Genomic DNA, 14,320 nt, shown 5'->3' with positions numbered 1-14,320 from the left:
AGAGAGAGAGAGAGGAAAGCGGCAAGGCATAAATGTAGGAGAGAGGGAAAAGGAAAAATAAAACACTTACGTGAGCTCGACATTAATCTTGCGCGCCGGCGAGTGCCCATCGTCAAATTCGCTGTGGTGGAACCGGTCCAGGCAGGTACGCTGCGTAATGGCATTGGCAAACTCGACAAAGGCGATGCCCTTGCAGGTGTGCGACGGGTCGCCGCCTTTTTGCGTCAGGCACCGCACGGCAATGGGCGACAGCGACGCAAAGTGCGCCGAGATGCTGGCCGCCGTCGCCGTGTACGGCAGGTTGCCGACAAACACAATGTGGCGCGCCGCCTTGTCGTCCTTGTCCTCGGCGGTAGCGGCGGCGCTGGCATCCTCCACGTCGAGGTCAATGCCATTGCTGGCGCCGTTGGGAATGGCATCTTCGGGAGCCGCAGCTGCCGTCGTCTCGTCCGAGGAGGATGTCTTCTTCTTGTCCTTTTTGGACTCTTTCTTGGGCGTCTTTTCGTCCTCTTCGTCCTTTTCGTCCTTCTTGCCCTTTTCGACAGTCTCTTCCTCCTTCTTATCCTCCTTGTCCTTCTTGTCCTTCTTGTTGTTGTACTTTGACTTATCCTTCTTCTTCGTCTCCTTGGTCGCGGGCTGGTCGTTCACGTCGCCATTGGCAGCCTCCGCGTCGTTGTCGTCCTCGCCCGGAAGGTCCTTAAGGTCCTTGCGTTTATTCTTCTTGTCCTTACGACTCGCCTTCTCGGCCTGCTTCTTCTTCTTCTTTTCCTTCTTCTCCTTCTTGTCCATTCTGGCCTTTTTGGCCTTTTTGGCGCTGTCCTCTACCTCGTTGTCGCCGCTGCGCTTGCGCTTCTTGGAGAGAGGAGTCGCATAGTCCTGAGCCTTGGCCGGCTTGTCAGCGGCAGCGGCCTCGACCTCTTGCGCACGTTTGCTCTTCATTCTCTGCGGCCCAAAAAAAAAGTGACTCGCAAGTATCAGGAGCTGGTTGCTCGAAAAAGGCAAATTGCTCCAGAAGTTTTTCCTGTTCGGTTTTGAAATTTTAGCGGGGCTGCGCCTAAAGTGGCTAGCGGCAATCATGGCCACGCTTATATAAACATCCTGTAGCAAAGTAGCCGTTATCGCCAAAGATGAACCCAATTGTTGAACCAGCATGTCACAAAAGGTCTTTTTCTGTGATGTCGATGATGAGAGGAGAAGGATCTGAGCCGACACATTTCCTCTTCTGTGCATTGTCTTCTGCGATGGTCTTCACCTGAACTGTTTGCGTCGGTCCGTATTCGAGCAACACCCATGCACATTCTTTACCCTGCACCAGCACAAAAGATTTGCAACGTCGAAAACAACATCGTAACTATTGCTACCAAGTCTAAAATGGCCATCAGCCAGCTCCATAAGTTTCTATCTTGAATTTAAGACTCATAATAAAAGCGGCACTTCTCTCGACCTCTCTCTTGTGCCTTCAAGATAACCATACTATAACGTTATATGCTTCTCGTTTAGTCGCATCGCTGCTCTGTGCAGCCTTCAACAAAATTGCACTCAACTTGAGATCCACCTGCCAATCACCCAAGCCATAAAAACAAAGACAATTCTGTCAAGGTAGTACTTTACCACGGACGAAGACGAGTCAAGTGGTACACTCGATGGAGTATGCATCCCTCGGACGTCTGCCAAGGTCTCTGTAGCATTTGAGGCGGCATCCGGCGAAATAGACGTGTTATTACCAGTACGCACTGGTGGCATTGTGGTAGCCGGTGCACTGGGATCTCGTGTCGGAAGTCCTAATGCCAGGCCCATTCGGTTTCCATCTACCCGTGCGCGTAGATTGCCATCCTTGATATCTCGAACTCTTGGCGCGGGCGTTTGCCAAGGCGACTCTTCCGAAAGCGTAAGGACAGACGTCTCAAGGTTTCCATCTGCGTCTGGCTCGATTATTGTCACGGACATGACAGGTGGCCCGCCTCCGATCGTCAGCACCTCTGTGGCTGCAGTGGGCTGTCTCGTTACTGGTGCAGAGCTCTTGCTCGGCACAGGTACTGTTTCGATTCCTGGAATTTGGCTCTTACTTGCGCTGCTGGCTGTATTCTCTACCTCGTGGCCAGGTTCAGACGAGAGAAAGGATACGGCACTATCCGTGCGCTCCTCAGCTGAGGCAGTCTGAGCCGGCTTGCCTTGTGGTATCGATATCGTTGATGTTGGTACTGATGTCTGACTTGCGTCTTGAAAATTGTACCCATAGGAGGACATCGAGTCTGTTGTGATGCTCGGGGAGAAAGATGATGAGGAATCAGAAGAGGAAGAGGAATCAGAAGAAGAAGAGGAAGAGGAAGAAAAGGAAAGAGATGTCGAGGCAGAGACACTTGACGTGCTAGATGCACTTGTAGATGAACTCGATTGAGAAGAGACGGACTCGGCTTGCAGCGAGGCACTAGCGCCGTATTTGGGAGGAGTGAGATCAGCATAAGAGGGCAGTGCCATAGATGTTAAAGTGCCATAGGCTTGGGGTAAGTCCTCTTTGGTGTATGCAGGTGGCTGGGAAGACTGTGATACTGAATGCCTCGTGGAGACTGTGCTTGACGTAGTAGAAGATGGAGATGTTTTGGTGGTTCTGGATGAGGAAGAGGTAGAGCAGACACTTTCAGCTTCGTTGGAGCTTTTGACCGATTCTGGCGACGTTGTTGAAGCTGTGGAGGTAGTCGTGGAGGAATTTGTAGAGGTAGCTGAAGACGAAGCTAAAGTTGTCGAACAAGACGTGCTTGAAGTTTTTGACGAGGACATAGCTGACGAGCCAGATTTGGAAATAGATGAGACCATAGCCGAGGAGACAGATGTTGTTTCACAACTGGAGCTCGAGCTTGTCTCTGATTCAGAGGTAGGTGATAGCGTGAGTGTCGAAGACTCAGTCGTAGTATTGGAGAACGTCCTTTGGGCAGAGAACTTCGGAACCTGCCTGCTTCCTTCATAAGTGGTGTCTCCGGAGCAAAGTGTAGACGTCGTCTCAGCTTTTGAAACATAGGCAGTGGTGGTCTCTCGTGTCTTGCAAGAAGATGCCTCAGAAGTGGAAGACGAGCTGCATGCTGACGAGGAACTTGTTGTGGATGAGTTTGATGTTGATGGGCGGGATGTTGGTGTCGCAGACATCCCCGCAGCTTTCCCGGAATCCTCACATGACGAAGTAGTAGCACTTTGAGTAGAAGTGCTAGCAGCTGTTGCATGTGTAGACTTCTGTCGAGTCGTGGCCTCACAGGCGCTGACACTTTGCATAGATGTGGGCTTTGCTTCTTGCGAGCAGCTGCAGCCTGTCGAGCTTGAAGAGATTGAAGCTGGAAAAGAGGAAGTAGACATTATTCTGCACTCACTGTCCATCCCCATTGCAGACGCAGACCCGGCTTGCCCACGCTGTCCCGCCTGCCCGCCTTGGTCGCTGTTGTATGCAGTCAACTGCCCACTGTTTGTAGTAGGCAGAGCAGGTCGGCCTTGGGGTTGAGTAACGGTTGAACCGACGGAAGTCGAAGAACCAACAAGGCCAAGACGGCTGAGTAGGTCATCTGGGAATCTGGCAGCGTCAGGAATGTGGGTGGCAAATGTCGGAGGAGATGATAGAGAAACCGTCACAACTCCATCAGGACCAGCATTGCAAGAGAGAGCAAGTGTGAGCTTGTGGTCAATGCCTTCATTGTTGATATCCGAGCTTGAAATAGAGCCAGAGTCACCAGAATCTTCCGAAATCTGACGACCAGAGAGTTTTTCGGATTGGATCTCGACTGGAAGAAGGGGGCTGATGTTTGCTCCTCGGCCAGAGCAGGAGATGATGGCACTGGCGAGAGCCGGACCGTAGTATCGTGACTGACATGAGCCAAATATGCAAAGGAAAAGGGACTGTGAGTGTTATTAATGGTCCGAGTTACACACTTTCGAGCTCAAGCTTACTCTTTGTTTCGTTACATCGTAACAAATGTTTGTCAGGTCGGTAGTGGAATGCTCTTGCATAAGAGATTTGGTACAGTCTCGAGCGCACTCTGCGAAAATTGTCAGTCAATATCAAGACGAGGATCAAAGTAAACAACCTGGGGAATCTGCTGCGGGTGCTTGGCTGCATTGCCCCAGCTAGGGTAACATAACAGCAAAGGCTGATGCTCGTTTCATCATTTCCGTGGCAGATTGTAACAAATGCCGATGGCGAGTAGTAGTGTACTAAAGCGAGAGAATATGGGATCCAAAAAAGTCGAAGAATGGCTTCCAAAAAAAAAAAGAGTAGAGCTGCTCGATGAGAGGTGGACTGAACGGTGATGATGGAAGAAGAGAAGAGGAGGAAATCGGTTGCAGGGTGGGAGGCAAAGAAGTCTGTCGTTTGTTTGCAGCTGCCAGGGCGAGGAAGGCGGCGTCCGGCGGGCCGGTAGCGACTGGTGCAGGCGCGCTCCCAATCATTTTGGACAACTTTGCGAGAGCTCGCTACTAGGCAAGAGAAATTGTGAAGGGAGGTACCATGAAGAGTCATCGTAGCGAGAAGAATCGACGGTACGCAGCAGCGCCGTTAAGCTGGTATGTATTCGATATGCGGTACGGGGAGGGCGGGTATATACATTTAGAAAAACAACAACGACAAAGGCTTATCCTCGTCGGTATATCTATCCTGAAATTGCTTTTTGGAAATAAATTTGGCAAGCGGCATCATTGTGTCCTTCATGTCCATGACTCCGCGCTTCTTCTGGTCAATGTGCGAAGCGTCGACCACGATACGATGTAGACCTTCTAGCGATAAGGCGCCTGTAGACATGTTAGATACGAAGAATGAAGATGACTATTTTTGAAGCATCACATACCATTGTCGATGAGTTCGGATAGACGCGCTGGGGTGCCTACTGCGATGCTCACGCGCGTCTTTTTTAGGAAAGCCACTTGTTCATCGACCTTCATGTGCTTTGCAAACTAACAAACGTGAGACTTGATCAACTGCAATGCAAAGAGAGTACTTACCAGCTTTGCGACTGCAATTTCCTTGGAAGCGAATTTCCTGACCGCCCTGCTCTAGGTGTTAGCCCCACGCTGGAGAAGCCATGGACCGCCGTAGACGTACCTGACGATATCGGCAGCGCGTAGTCCAGCGCCAGTGACAATGATGGAATGAGGAGTGGCCATCTTTTTAGACGCCTTGGCCAAGCTGTCTGGATTCTTGCAAAAGTTGGCCAGAAAATCCGGCAGCTTCTCCAGAGTCCGCTGCTCCGTAAAGCCCGTAGAGTCTGTAATGGCGTTTGCTGTGCACCTTGTCAGTCGTGCCAGCCTCGATAAAAAGCAGTTTCCCAGAAAAAGTCTGCCTTTACTCACCAGAGACGGTAATGTCGGATAATTCAACAGGGCTGAGGTCAGTGCCAAATCTGCCAATTTTCTGCGCCAAGTAGTCGGCCAGTAACTGATTGTCCATTCGTGAGAAGAGCATGTTGAGGCCGAGCTCAGTGTTGAGCGACTCATCCTCTGCCTCAAATTTGCTCTTACGTTTCTTCTTATTCGTCTTTGCCGGAGCCGCCTCTTCGGCACGTCTTTTTAAGTTGGCCATTGTCTCGCTGCCCAGTTATTATGCCGATGCTGTCTCTATCGACGTTTGCAGGCGCAGAATTTTAGATGCTGCCGTACAGTGCGAAGCTAAACTGCGACCAATGTTGGGCTGCGTGGTGCACCGTGTCTACTCAGCTTGCACTGTAGCTGCAACTCATTGTGGGCCACTTATAAGTATTTGCCAACAGCGCGAGGGACGCTCAAAGAAGATTATGAATAGAATTTCAAGATCAGATAATACCGATTATGTTGAAGTCTTAAGCTGAATTAAACAAAAAATGTACCCAGGCTTGCGACCTCACTCAAGGCACATACCAATGCCCTACCGCTCGCGTCAAGTGACCAACTAGCCGGATCGACCAGCAGCCTTATCTCCAATGATCGCCCTTGGGGGACATACTGCCATCGTAAGTCGCCATTGTAAGTCGCCATCGTAAATCGCCATCAGAACGATTTTTCATTGCAAAATATCATCATTGCCCGAACCTAATATTCTGAATACGCTACAAATGCAATGATGATTAATCTTTTTCAGCTAGGCTGCGGTCTCAATTGGCAACAATGGTCGAAATCGACCCGATCGTATCAGTGCACTGCATGACTGATACCATACAGTATAACATTGTCTCGGAAAGAGCACCACCGAGCTCCATATACCGTCATAATCCTCCGGCCATATGTTTTGCGACAGGAATATTTGCAAAGCATGCGAGACTCTGCATACTTCCTGACATGGTAGTGGCGCTCTGCTGCTCAAGTCACAGGGTGTTGCTAACTACTTCTCTGAATACGTGGCACTTATTGCTACAGCGTAAAAGCCATCGCATGTTACAAAAAAATTGAACTTGAATTGCTTCTTGTTCGGTCATCTCTATTTTAACCGGAAATGGGAAAAGACGCCCTCTATGAATTCCTGAGCCCTAAACTTCAGGCCAAGCCCATTTAACAATGCTAAAGTGATTTGAACAAAACTGTGCATCCAAAGAGCCCGCTGACACAAAGAAAAACCATTGCGCATCTTGCACGAATCTCTTTTTATTTCCGGCCCAGTATGTTGAGCATGTTTGATCGAGTGTCGGGGTGGCCGTGGAACGTTCTCTGCCGGGAAGCTTCACTTTCAGGCGTGTTGTATGTGGAGAAGAAGCGATCCATAGTGTTGGACTGAGTGCTCAATTGAGACTTGACATAGGCGCCAACAACGACGACTGGATTGAATCAGTCAGTAATCTTTCGAAATAGCCTGGGCCAAAAAAGTCTTTGACAAGACGACGACTGGTGCGTACCGGATGTGCCAGCGACAAGGATGGGAAGGCCTCGGGGATAGCTGCGCGTAACGGCGCTAGCAGCTGATTTCAATGGGGCAGACATTCTGTAAGTTGGATTGAGGCGGTCGATCGGGTTGAAGTTGATTATGAGTTGTGATTTGTTGTGTGGTCGTTTGTTGTGAAGTTGTTATAAAGTCTGATCTTGAAACTGATTGGCAATATATTTACAACTCCTCGATGAGGATTTTTCTTTTTTATATCAAATTCACTGCAGAAAAAATAGTATTTTCATCGTGACTCCTATTGGTTCCGACATGGCGTGGTTCACTACCACCCTCTCCTGCTTCTGGCGCGGTTGTGGCCTGACCGAGTCCCGCCAAGCCGGGGTAAACCGAAACGTATAAATACTGCGCCTACTCCCACGCGTGATTTGTAGTAATGCGAACCAGTGACGAAGCATATTCTCGAACGATTCTTTTGCCCTGCTCTTCGTGATCTTCCTGCAATGCGTGTGTCGCTCTCCCACGCTGTCACGTGGCGTGGCCACTGCTGACGGGCGGCCATCCCGGCTGACCTCAAGTAGGTTACCTGATCCACCTAGGTAGATACAGGAACCTTGATCTCAGCAACGGTGCTCGATTATTTCTCATCTAAAGGGAGGCAAGTTGTGCAACGTCAATGCTCCTGAAGATAATCTAGGGCGGTATGATTATTCCATACTTGTCGTAATTGAAGTGCTGCAGACTTGGTATACATTCAGCCCAGCCATCGTCAATTGCCCCTGGCTGCCAGTCGTCTCCAATGTCAAACGTTCCAGTTCTTCCAGCCAACACTTCCTTTTGCCTTGCTTGATATTCAACCGCCACGTCTGGATGTGGTACCCAAACAACCCTCATGCCGGCCCGTCTTCCTGCCTCTACCCCCGCTACGCTATCTTCCAAAACCAGACACTCCTCGGGCTTGATCGCCTTTCCGCCGCATTTCTCTGTCGAATTGACCAATTGCAAAGCGAGCAAGTAGATGTCGGGTGCCGGCTTTCCTCGACCTTGTCGCAATCTCGCGTCATCTCCCAGGATGCGCTTATCAGGATGGAAGAAGCCTAACACTTGTTTCACTTCTGGGCTCGATGCTTTTAGCTCGTAACTCTGAGTCTTGGTGCTGGAGGCCATTGCAAGCACAATGCTGTCCCCGTTTGCGCTCTGTGCAAGGCTGAGGCGAGACACAAGCTCTCTCGCCCCAGGCAGCGGTTTGGATCGTGGAAAGTCCAGCCGCAATTGTTGTTTCAATTCATGAGCGAATTGTTCGCGAGAGATGGGCAATTTGGCCCAGCTGTGGAACAGGTCGCCATTGGTGGAGTCTGGGACTCCCATAAGCTGGGCGCGAATCGACGAGGTAAAGGGAGGCCTGCCATACTTGTCGAGAAGTTGGTTCGTGGACTGGGTGATTATATCTTCCGAGTCAATGAGAAGCCCATCCACGTCGAAAATGCAAGCTCGGATCGCGGGGAAAGTGCTGGCAAGCGTTGTCAGCTGAACAATCTGGGTGTCACTATCGTCATCCAATATGAAGAGAGTGCTGCTGTACCCAGGACAGCTTATGGGACATTCGACTCTAGCGGAGCTAATGACTTACTACATATTGCATCAAACTCGTATGCAGTTCCCTGTGCGAACAGGAGCTCGCAATTTTATTCAGAAGTATTCAAAAGGCTTCCCGCACTATTGGCGGCAGAATTACGACAGCGGCACCTCACATCTTGTGGGTGCTGCTACCCTGGAACTTGAGCACATTTTACGCGCTGTGGCGTTGCGCCACCCCCTCCTATCTGACCTATTCCTCACCAGGCTACGGCGGGGGGAACCAACGGGCCGTCCCATTGTTAGCGCAGTGATGGGAATGCTCTCGGAGAATCGACCAAGGTTTTATGCGTTTGCTATCTACAGCGCTGGCGCAAAGCTCTTCACGACTGTACTGCCGTTTGTTGACGAGACGTTGGACGACGTTGGACGACGTTGCATGACTTGTCAATCTTAGACTCGAGGACGATAAGTCACAAAGAACCAATACGCGGCAATGAGCTCTTACTCGCCCACGATGAGCGAGCTACCAGTGACTTGTAAGTTGAAGGAGGTCTTGCTGCACCAAATAAACCTGCTGACGTGTGATAGTTGAGCAGCTGAAGCTTACAGAATGCTCGTCAAACGAAGCAACAAATTGGCCGTCGAACAGAGCAACAGAAAGAACATCGCTTTCAGGGTTCGACATGGTCCATCCCATCACACCTAGCAGTCCCCTTTGCAAAGACTTCCGCTTGCCGTGCTACCTTTTAAACTACCATTCGGTCAATACAGACTTTTGTGGCCGCGAAGATGTGTTAGGACGCCTTGCAGACGAGCTTCTGCCGTCTACGAATGTAGCGGCAGCATCAGGAACCGGTCTACGACAGTTTGCACTGTGTGGATTTGGGGGTATCGGGAAGACGGAAACTGCCCGTGAGTTCGCTCGACGTCACAAGCGTCATTTCGATGCAGTATTTTGGGTCGTGGCGGACGAGAAATCGAAACTTGACCACCAATACCAGAAAATTTCGCTGGCACTAGGTCTTGAAGATGAATCTGAGTGTAAGAGCCTGCTCGTCAGCAGAGAAATCTTGAAAGGATGGCTCTCAAATCCTCAATCGCAGCTGCTGGCGTCAGATGAGATTGGACAAGCCAATCAGGCCGAACGCGGGGCTACCTGGTTGCTTATATTCGACAACGCGGATGACCCAACCATGTTGGCAGACTATTGGCCCCAAGGAAGCGGATCAATTCTGGTCACTAGTCGCGACCCTTTGGCGAAAACCATGTTTACAAGCAGATTCGCGGGCCTCGATCTTGGCCCACTGTCACAGCAGGACGGTCTCTCCTTGTTCAACCATCTCACTGTCAATTCTAACACGCAGGAGGACGAAGCAGCGCGCCATATATCCAACGCACTTGGTGGTATTCCTTTAGCCATCTCTCAAATGGCCGGGATCATTCGTCGACAAGACCTTACTTTGGCAGAATTCCTCGTACTCTTCATTGATCATGAAGAACGTGCTACTCTGTATCAGACAAAATTTGACAGAAACTTGGCCACATACCGCCATTCTCTGTCTTCGGTTTGGGCGTTCGAGAAGCTGAAGCCGCAGGCTCGCAAGTTATTGGAGCTTATCTCATTCCTTGATCCAGACATCATTGGTGAGGACCTGCTGATGGAGGCATCCGCAAGACTGCTCTGCGAAAGTGCCCCGTTCAAAAAAAGCAATTACATTGAAGCTCGAACGGAGCTAATGCAATCGTCCTTGGTTCGGAGAGATAAGCAGAAACAACAAATATCGGTCCATCGCATTGTACAAGATGCGGTATTTGCAACAATGGACCTCACCAATAAACGGTTCATGTTTGACCAGATTGTTCGAATGCTTTGGGCGGACTGGCCATCAGCCATGCCTCAGCCATCCAAAGAGCCAGAGTTACCTCAACCCAAATCAACTGGCGGCAGGCTGCACGTCAAAAGGTGGCCTGTGTGTGCATCCCTTTACCCTCACGTGCTGAAGATACATCAGCTCTGGGCAACCATCTCAGGCTTATCCGAGACGACGAATTTACTGTTTGCGAAGCTTCTGATCGAGGCTGCATGGTACGTAGACGCAATCCTGACTGCTGTCTCTGTATAATCTAATAGTACAAGGTACCAAAAAGAGCGCGGACGCACGAAGCATTTTGACGGCTTCTTTGGATCTGCTCAAAGTATCTGCGAGATCTCAACACACCCTGATCGGGACTCGGTGCTTGCAGATATTTTCTTTTGCTTAGGATCTATCGCCATGGATACCAATGACTTTGAAACAAGCCGAATTAACAAGGAACGTTCCTTTGACCTGGTTTTCAAAATTTGCAAAACATTGGGGAGAGAAGACGAGAGATTATACCTTGCATTCGCAGAGCGAGGGATTGCACGCACTCAGGATAGGAGGTACGAGGAAGGCGAAGCCGATCTGAAGGAGGCGTTACGGATACGCAAATCCCTGGGCAATTACATCCCCCGGTCAGGCGAGGCCAATCTCAGCTGGGCCCTGCTTGCTCAAGGCAAACTTGAAGAGTGCAATACGCTTCTCATTGATAGCTTGGCAGGCAGAGAAAAGGCTCTTGGAAAGGAAGACAGGGAATCCGTTCGGACGGGATTGATTCTGTACGCACTTGGAAATCTCCGCGCTGCGCAGAAGGAATGGGGCGAGAGTTTCGAATACCACCGCAGGGCGTGGCGCCACATGTGCGCGACGGTTGGCAAGAAAGACGTTTACACTGCAAATGTCGCTCATAAACTTGCCGAGCATCTCAACCGAGCAGGGAAACGCGATGAAGCTATGTAAGTGTTGATGGGTGTTACCTTTCGACCCGAGAAGTGAGTAACTCGCTGATCGTTCCAGTGCGATGATTTATTTAGCGCTCCAAATCTGGTCGGTAGACCAAACTGCACATTTGAACGAGATTGCTCGCACTACTTTTCTTATGGCCAAGGTATTTGAGGGGGCAGGCAAGACACAAGAGGCTTCTATAGCTCTGAAGGTCGCCTGTCGCTTGAGGAAAGAGGTAACCAAGGTAGACCGAGATGTCCAAAGCTTAAGAACGGAAGACTTTGATGAAATTGTCGGGTTTTGGGCTCGTTGATTAGCGTCAATTGGCGTCCAGAAGGTTCATCGCTCCAACGCCAAAAGTAGTCCTGTGAACAAATACGACCATGAATGAATACTCAAAATAATAGGTCAAAGAGTGTGAAACGGGGCAGCTAGCCTCATGTACAAGTCCAAAAGCCATCACAGAGGAGCGTCAACCCGCAATTCTCCCAGCCAAGTATCAAGACGTCCATCGTCATCGCAACTACACGCAGTGGAGTTTATCCATCTCTTTGACTTGATGACAGCATCGCCGATGATCCCCGAAGCTATTGTATCCACATGGGCGATTTAAAAGGGCACTGTTGGACGGCGAGACGGGCCTCCACAAAACTACTTGGCCGGATTGCTGCTGCTAAAATATTACTTCCACCAACCGTATCCCGTCAGTATTCACACCCTGTAATCGGGCCGTCCGGCGCTTTGGATTGCGGGCTCTTGCTTTCTACTAGGCCGAGGACCCGGGACAATAGCGCGACAGTGATCAGACTTGGTTAAATAGATGTATCGCCCGGTTGTAGAAAAATGTTGTCAGAATATAATCTTTGCATCACTCTCGCGATTCAAAGATGAAGTTTTCTGTAATCGCGCCTGCGCTCCTCGCTGGCGTCGCCCAGGCCTGGAGGCCCGAGGACCGCGACCTGGCCGCTTTCAACATGACTGCTCGCTTTGAGCAGCTTGGAAAGCGCTTCAAGCCTAGCCTTGGCAGCGGAATCAACAAGATTCGCGGTGTCAACTTTGGCGGTAAGTTCACTACTATGATTTGCTGCGCAACAAGAAGCTGACTTTACAAACTAAAGGCTGGCTTATCGGCGAGCGCTGGATGATGACCAACGAGTGGGATAACGTCATGGGATGCGCCGGATCTGCGTCCGAGTTTGACTGCATGAGGGACCACTACTCTGGCGGCAACCGCGAGCAAGGCAACCAGAAATTTGAGAACCACTGGAGAGACTGGATCAACGCGGACACGGTCCAGTCTGTTCACGACGTTGGCCTAAACACGATCCGCATCCCCATTGGCTACTGGTCCTATGTTGACATTGTCGACAAGGACAGCGAGCCCTTTGCCGACGGAAACCGCATGCTTCCGTATCTCGACAAGGTGGTCGCCAAGGCGGCTGACCTCGGCATCTACGTGATTATAGATTTCCACGGCGCGCCCGGCGGCCAGCAGGAGGACGTCTTTACCGGCCAGAACAACCACCCGGCCGGCTTCTTCAACGACTACAACTTTGGCCGTGCCGAAAAATGGATGTCGTGGATGGCGCGTCGCATTCACACCAACAACGCCTACCGCACCGTTGGCATGATCGAGGTCCTCAACGAGCCCGTGTCCGGCCACGACGCCGCCGGCCGCTACCCGGCCCCCGGCGAGGTCCCCGGCCTGATCCAGCAGTACTACCCGGCCGCTCTCAAGGCCGTCCGCGACGTCGAGGCCGAGCTGGGCATCTCCGACGACAAGAAGCTGCACGTGCAGTACATGTCGGCCAAATGGAGCTCCGGCAACCCCCGGGACGCGAGCGCCGTCGCCAACGACCCCCGCGTCGCCTTTGACGACCACAACTACATTAGCTTTGGCCTGCCCGACGACCAGCGCGGCGACCAGGGTAGGCTGATGCGCAGCGCCTGCACCGACTCGCGCGTCGTCGACGGCGAGGAGGACTTTGACATTACGGGCGAATGGAGCATGACGTCCAGCGTGGACTGGCACGACGCCGGGTTTTTTAAAAAGTGGTTCACGGCGCAGCAGCAGCTCTACGAGAAGCCGGGCATGTCTGGATGGGTGTTTTGGACCTGGAAGACGGAGCTGAATGACCCTCGATGGACGTATTCGTACGCGACGTATCTCAAGTACGTGCCCACAGACGCTGCCAGCCTGGAGCACAATGTCTACCAGGATGTCTGCTCTGGGTACAGGTGAATAATGAACTTGAGGAGGGCTTGTACATGTTTTTCATATATATATAGATAATGCTTCACGGCGTCAAACGTGCACGAAAGCACTCACAGTTGAGGAATTGACATCCTTTTCCATCCACCCACTGTCAGATTCGTCGTCCACCAAGTAGGACTAGTGGTTAGACGAGCTCTCCCCACCGCTCGTAGATGGACAGCCTGGCTCCTTTTATCCATTCTCTAACTTCGTTCTGTGGAATATCGACAGATAATAACACAATACCGCCTGGCATGTTGACGCAGTAGCGATCTTCTTCAATGTACCAACTTAACTGTTCCCCAAAGCTCCGTTCAAGTAAAGCCTTATAGAAAGATGCAATAAGAGACCCCTGAAGTATGCGAGAGAGTTTCTCGTTCCTATGTAGTAAGACCTCGACGGCGGCGTCCCGCACGCGCCAGTCGACGTGGTTGAGCCGTGCCGCCACCGCCATGAGCACCGCTTCCGGCAGCTCCGATCGTTCGCCCAGGGCCTCGACGGCGGCGCGCCGCACTTCGTCGCCGTCGTCGTCGAGCCGCGCCGCCACCGCCGTAAGCACCGCCTGCGGTAGCTCCGATCGTCTGCCTAGGGCCTTGACGGCGGCGCCCCGCACGCGCCAGTCATCGTAGTCAAGCCGTGCCGCCACCGCCATAAGCACCGTATCCGGCAGCTCTGATCGTCCGTCTAGGGCCTCGATGGCGGCGCCCTGTACGTTCTCGTCGCCGTCATCGAGCCGCGCCGCCTCCGGCAGCTCCGATCGTCCGCACAGGGCCTCGACGGCGGCGCCCCGCGCGTCGTCGTCGTCGTCGAGCCGCGCCGCCAACGCCGTAAGCAACGCCTCTGGCAGCTCTGATCGTCTGCCCA

General features: G+C 51.6%; 8 protein-coding genes across 8 annotated transcripts in view; 2 read left to right on the top strand and 6 right to left on the bottom strand.

Moving 5' to 3' along the window:
• Window positions 1-939, bottom strand: part of BBA_08807 (RNA recognition domain-containing protein) — a gene marked incomplete at both ends in the record, with an annotated part of 1,601 nt that extends 662 nt beyond the window's left edge. The window contains one exon of the mRNA XM_008603904.1: window positions 71-939. Coding sequence (XP_008602126.1) covers window positions 71-939 — 869 coding nt within the window. The remainder of the gene's footprint in view (window positions 1-70) is intronic.
• A 600-nt stretch (window positions 940-1,539) lies between these two features.
• Window positions 1,540-3,990, bottom strand: BBA_08806 (uncharacterized protein; the record flags this gene model as incomplete). The annotated part of the gene is made up of 3 exons (XM_008603903.1): window positions 1,540-3,299; window positions 3,360-3,879; window positions 3,931-3,990. 3 exons carry the CDS (start codon window positions 3,988-3,990, stop codon window positions 1,540-1,542), a joined length of 2,340 nt encoding a protein of 779 aa, XP_008602125.1.
• A 595-nt stretch (window positions 3,991-4,585) lies between these two features.
• BBA_08805 (replication regulator) lies at window positions 4,586-5,554 on the bottom strand (the record flags this gene model as incomplete). Its single annotated transcript, XM_008603902.1, has 5 exons — window positions 4,586-4,767; window positions 4,824-4,929; window positions 4,978-5,023; window positions 5,078-5,255; window positions 5,326-5,554. The coding sequence occupies 5 exons, from the start codon at window positions 5,552-5,554 to the stop codon at window positions 4,586-4,588; spliced, it is 741 nt and encodes a 246-aa protein (XP_008602124.1).
• Window positions 5,555-6,588: 1,034 nt separating this feature from the next.
• Window positions 6,589-6,921, bottom strand: BBA_08804 (uncharacterized protein; the record flags this gene model as incomplete). Its single annotated transcript, XM_008603901.1, has 2 exons — window positions 6,589-6,758; window positions 6,837-6,921. The coding sequence occupies 2 exons, from the start codon at window positions 6,919-6,921 to the stop codon at window positions 6,589-6,591; spliced, it is 255 nt and encodes an 84-aa protein (XP_008602123.1).
• Window positions 6,922-7,513: 592 nt separating this feature from the next.
• Window positions 7,514-8,455, bottom strand: BBA_08803 (GS1-like protein; the record flags this gene model as incomplete). The annotated part of the gene is made up of 2 exons (XM_008603900.1): window positions 7,514-8,396; window positions 8,451-8,455. The coding sequence occupies 2 exons, from the start codon at window positions 8,453-8,455 to the stop codon at window positions 7,514-7,516; spliced, it is 888 nt and encodes a 295-aa protein (XP_008602122.1).
• Window positions 8,456-8,912: 457 nt separating this feature from the next.
• Window positions 8,913-11,515, top strand: BBA_08802 (tetratricopeptide repeat domain-containing protein; the record flags this gene model as incomplete). Its single annotated transcript, XM_008603899.1, has 4 exons — window positions 8,913-8,934; window positions 8,987-10,484; window positions 10,530-11,213; window positions 11,275-11,515. 4 exons carry the CDS (start codon window positions 8,913-8,915, stop codon window positions 11,513-11,515), a joined length of 2,445 nt encoding a protein of 814 aa, XP_008602121.1.
• A 574-nt stretch (window positions 11,516-12,089) lies between these two features.
• BBA_08801 (beta-1,6-glucanase precursor) lies at window positions 12,090-13,444 on the top strand (the record flags this gene model as incomplete). The annotated part of the gene is made up of 2 exons (XM_008603898.1): window positions 12,090-12,264; window positions 12,321-13,444. 2 exons carry the CDS (start codon window positions 12,090-12,092, stop codon window positions 13,442-13,444), a joined length of 1,299 nt encoding a protein of 432 aa, XP_008602120.1.
• A 157-nt stretch (window positions 13,445-13,601) lies between these two features.
• Window positions 13,602-14,320, bottom strand: part of BBA_08800 (peptidase C14) — a gene marked incomplete at both ends in the record, with an annotated part of 4,005 nt that continues 3,286 nt past the window's right edge. Inside the window, one exon of the mRNA XM_008603897.1 lies at window positions 13,602-14,303. Coding sequence (XP_008602119.1) covers window positions 13,602-14,303 — 702 coding nt within the window. The remainder of the gene's footprint in view (window positions 14,304-14,320) is intronic.

Source organism: Beauveria bassiana (genome assembly GCF_000280675.1).
Source record: "Beauveria bassiana ARSEF 2860 unplaced genomic scaffold BBA_S00040, whole genome shotgun sequence".
Lineage (NCBI taxonomy): Eukaryota > Fungi > Ascomycota > Sordariomycetes > Hypocreales > Cordycipitaceae > Beauveria > Beauveria bassiana.
Note: the sequence above shows the minus strand (reverse complement) of the source record. Positions and strands in the feature narration are given on the sequence as shown.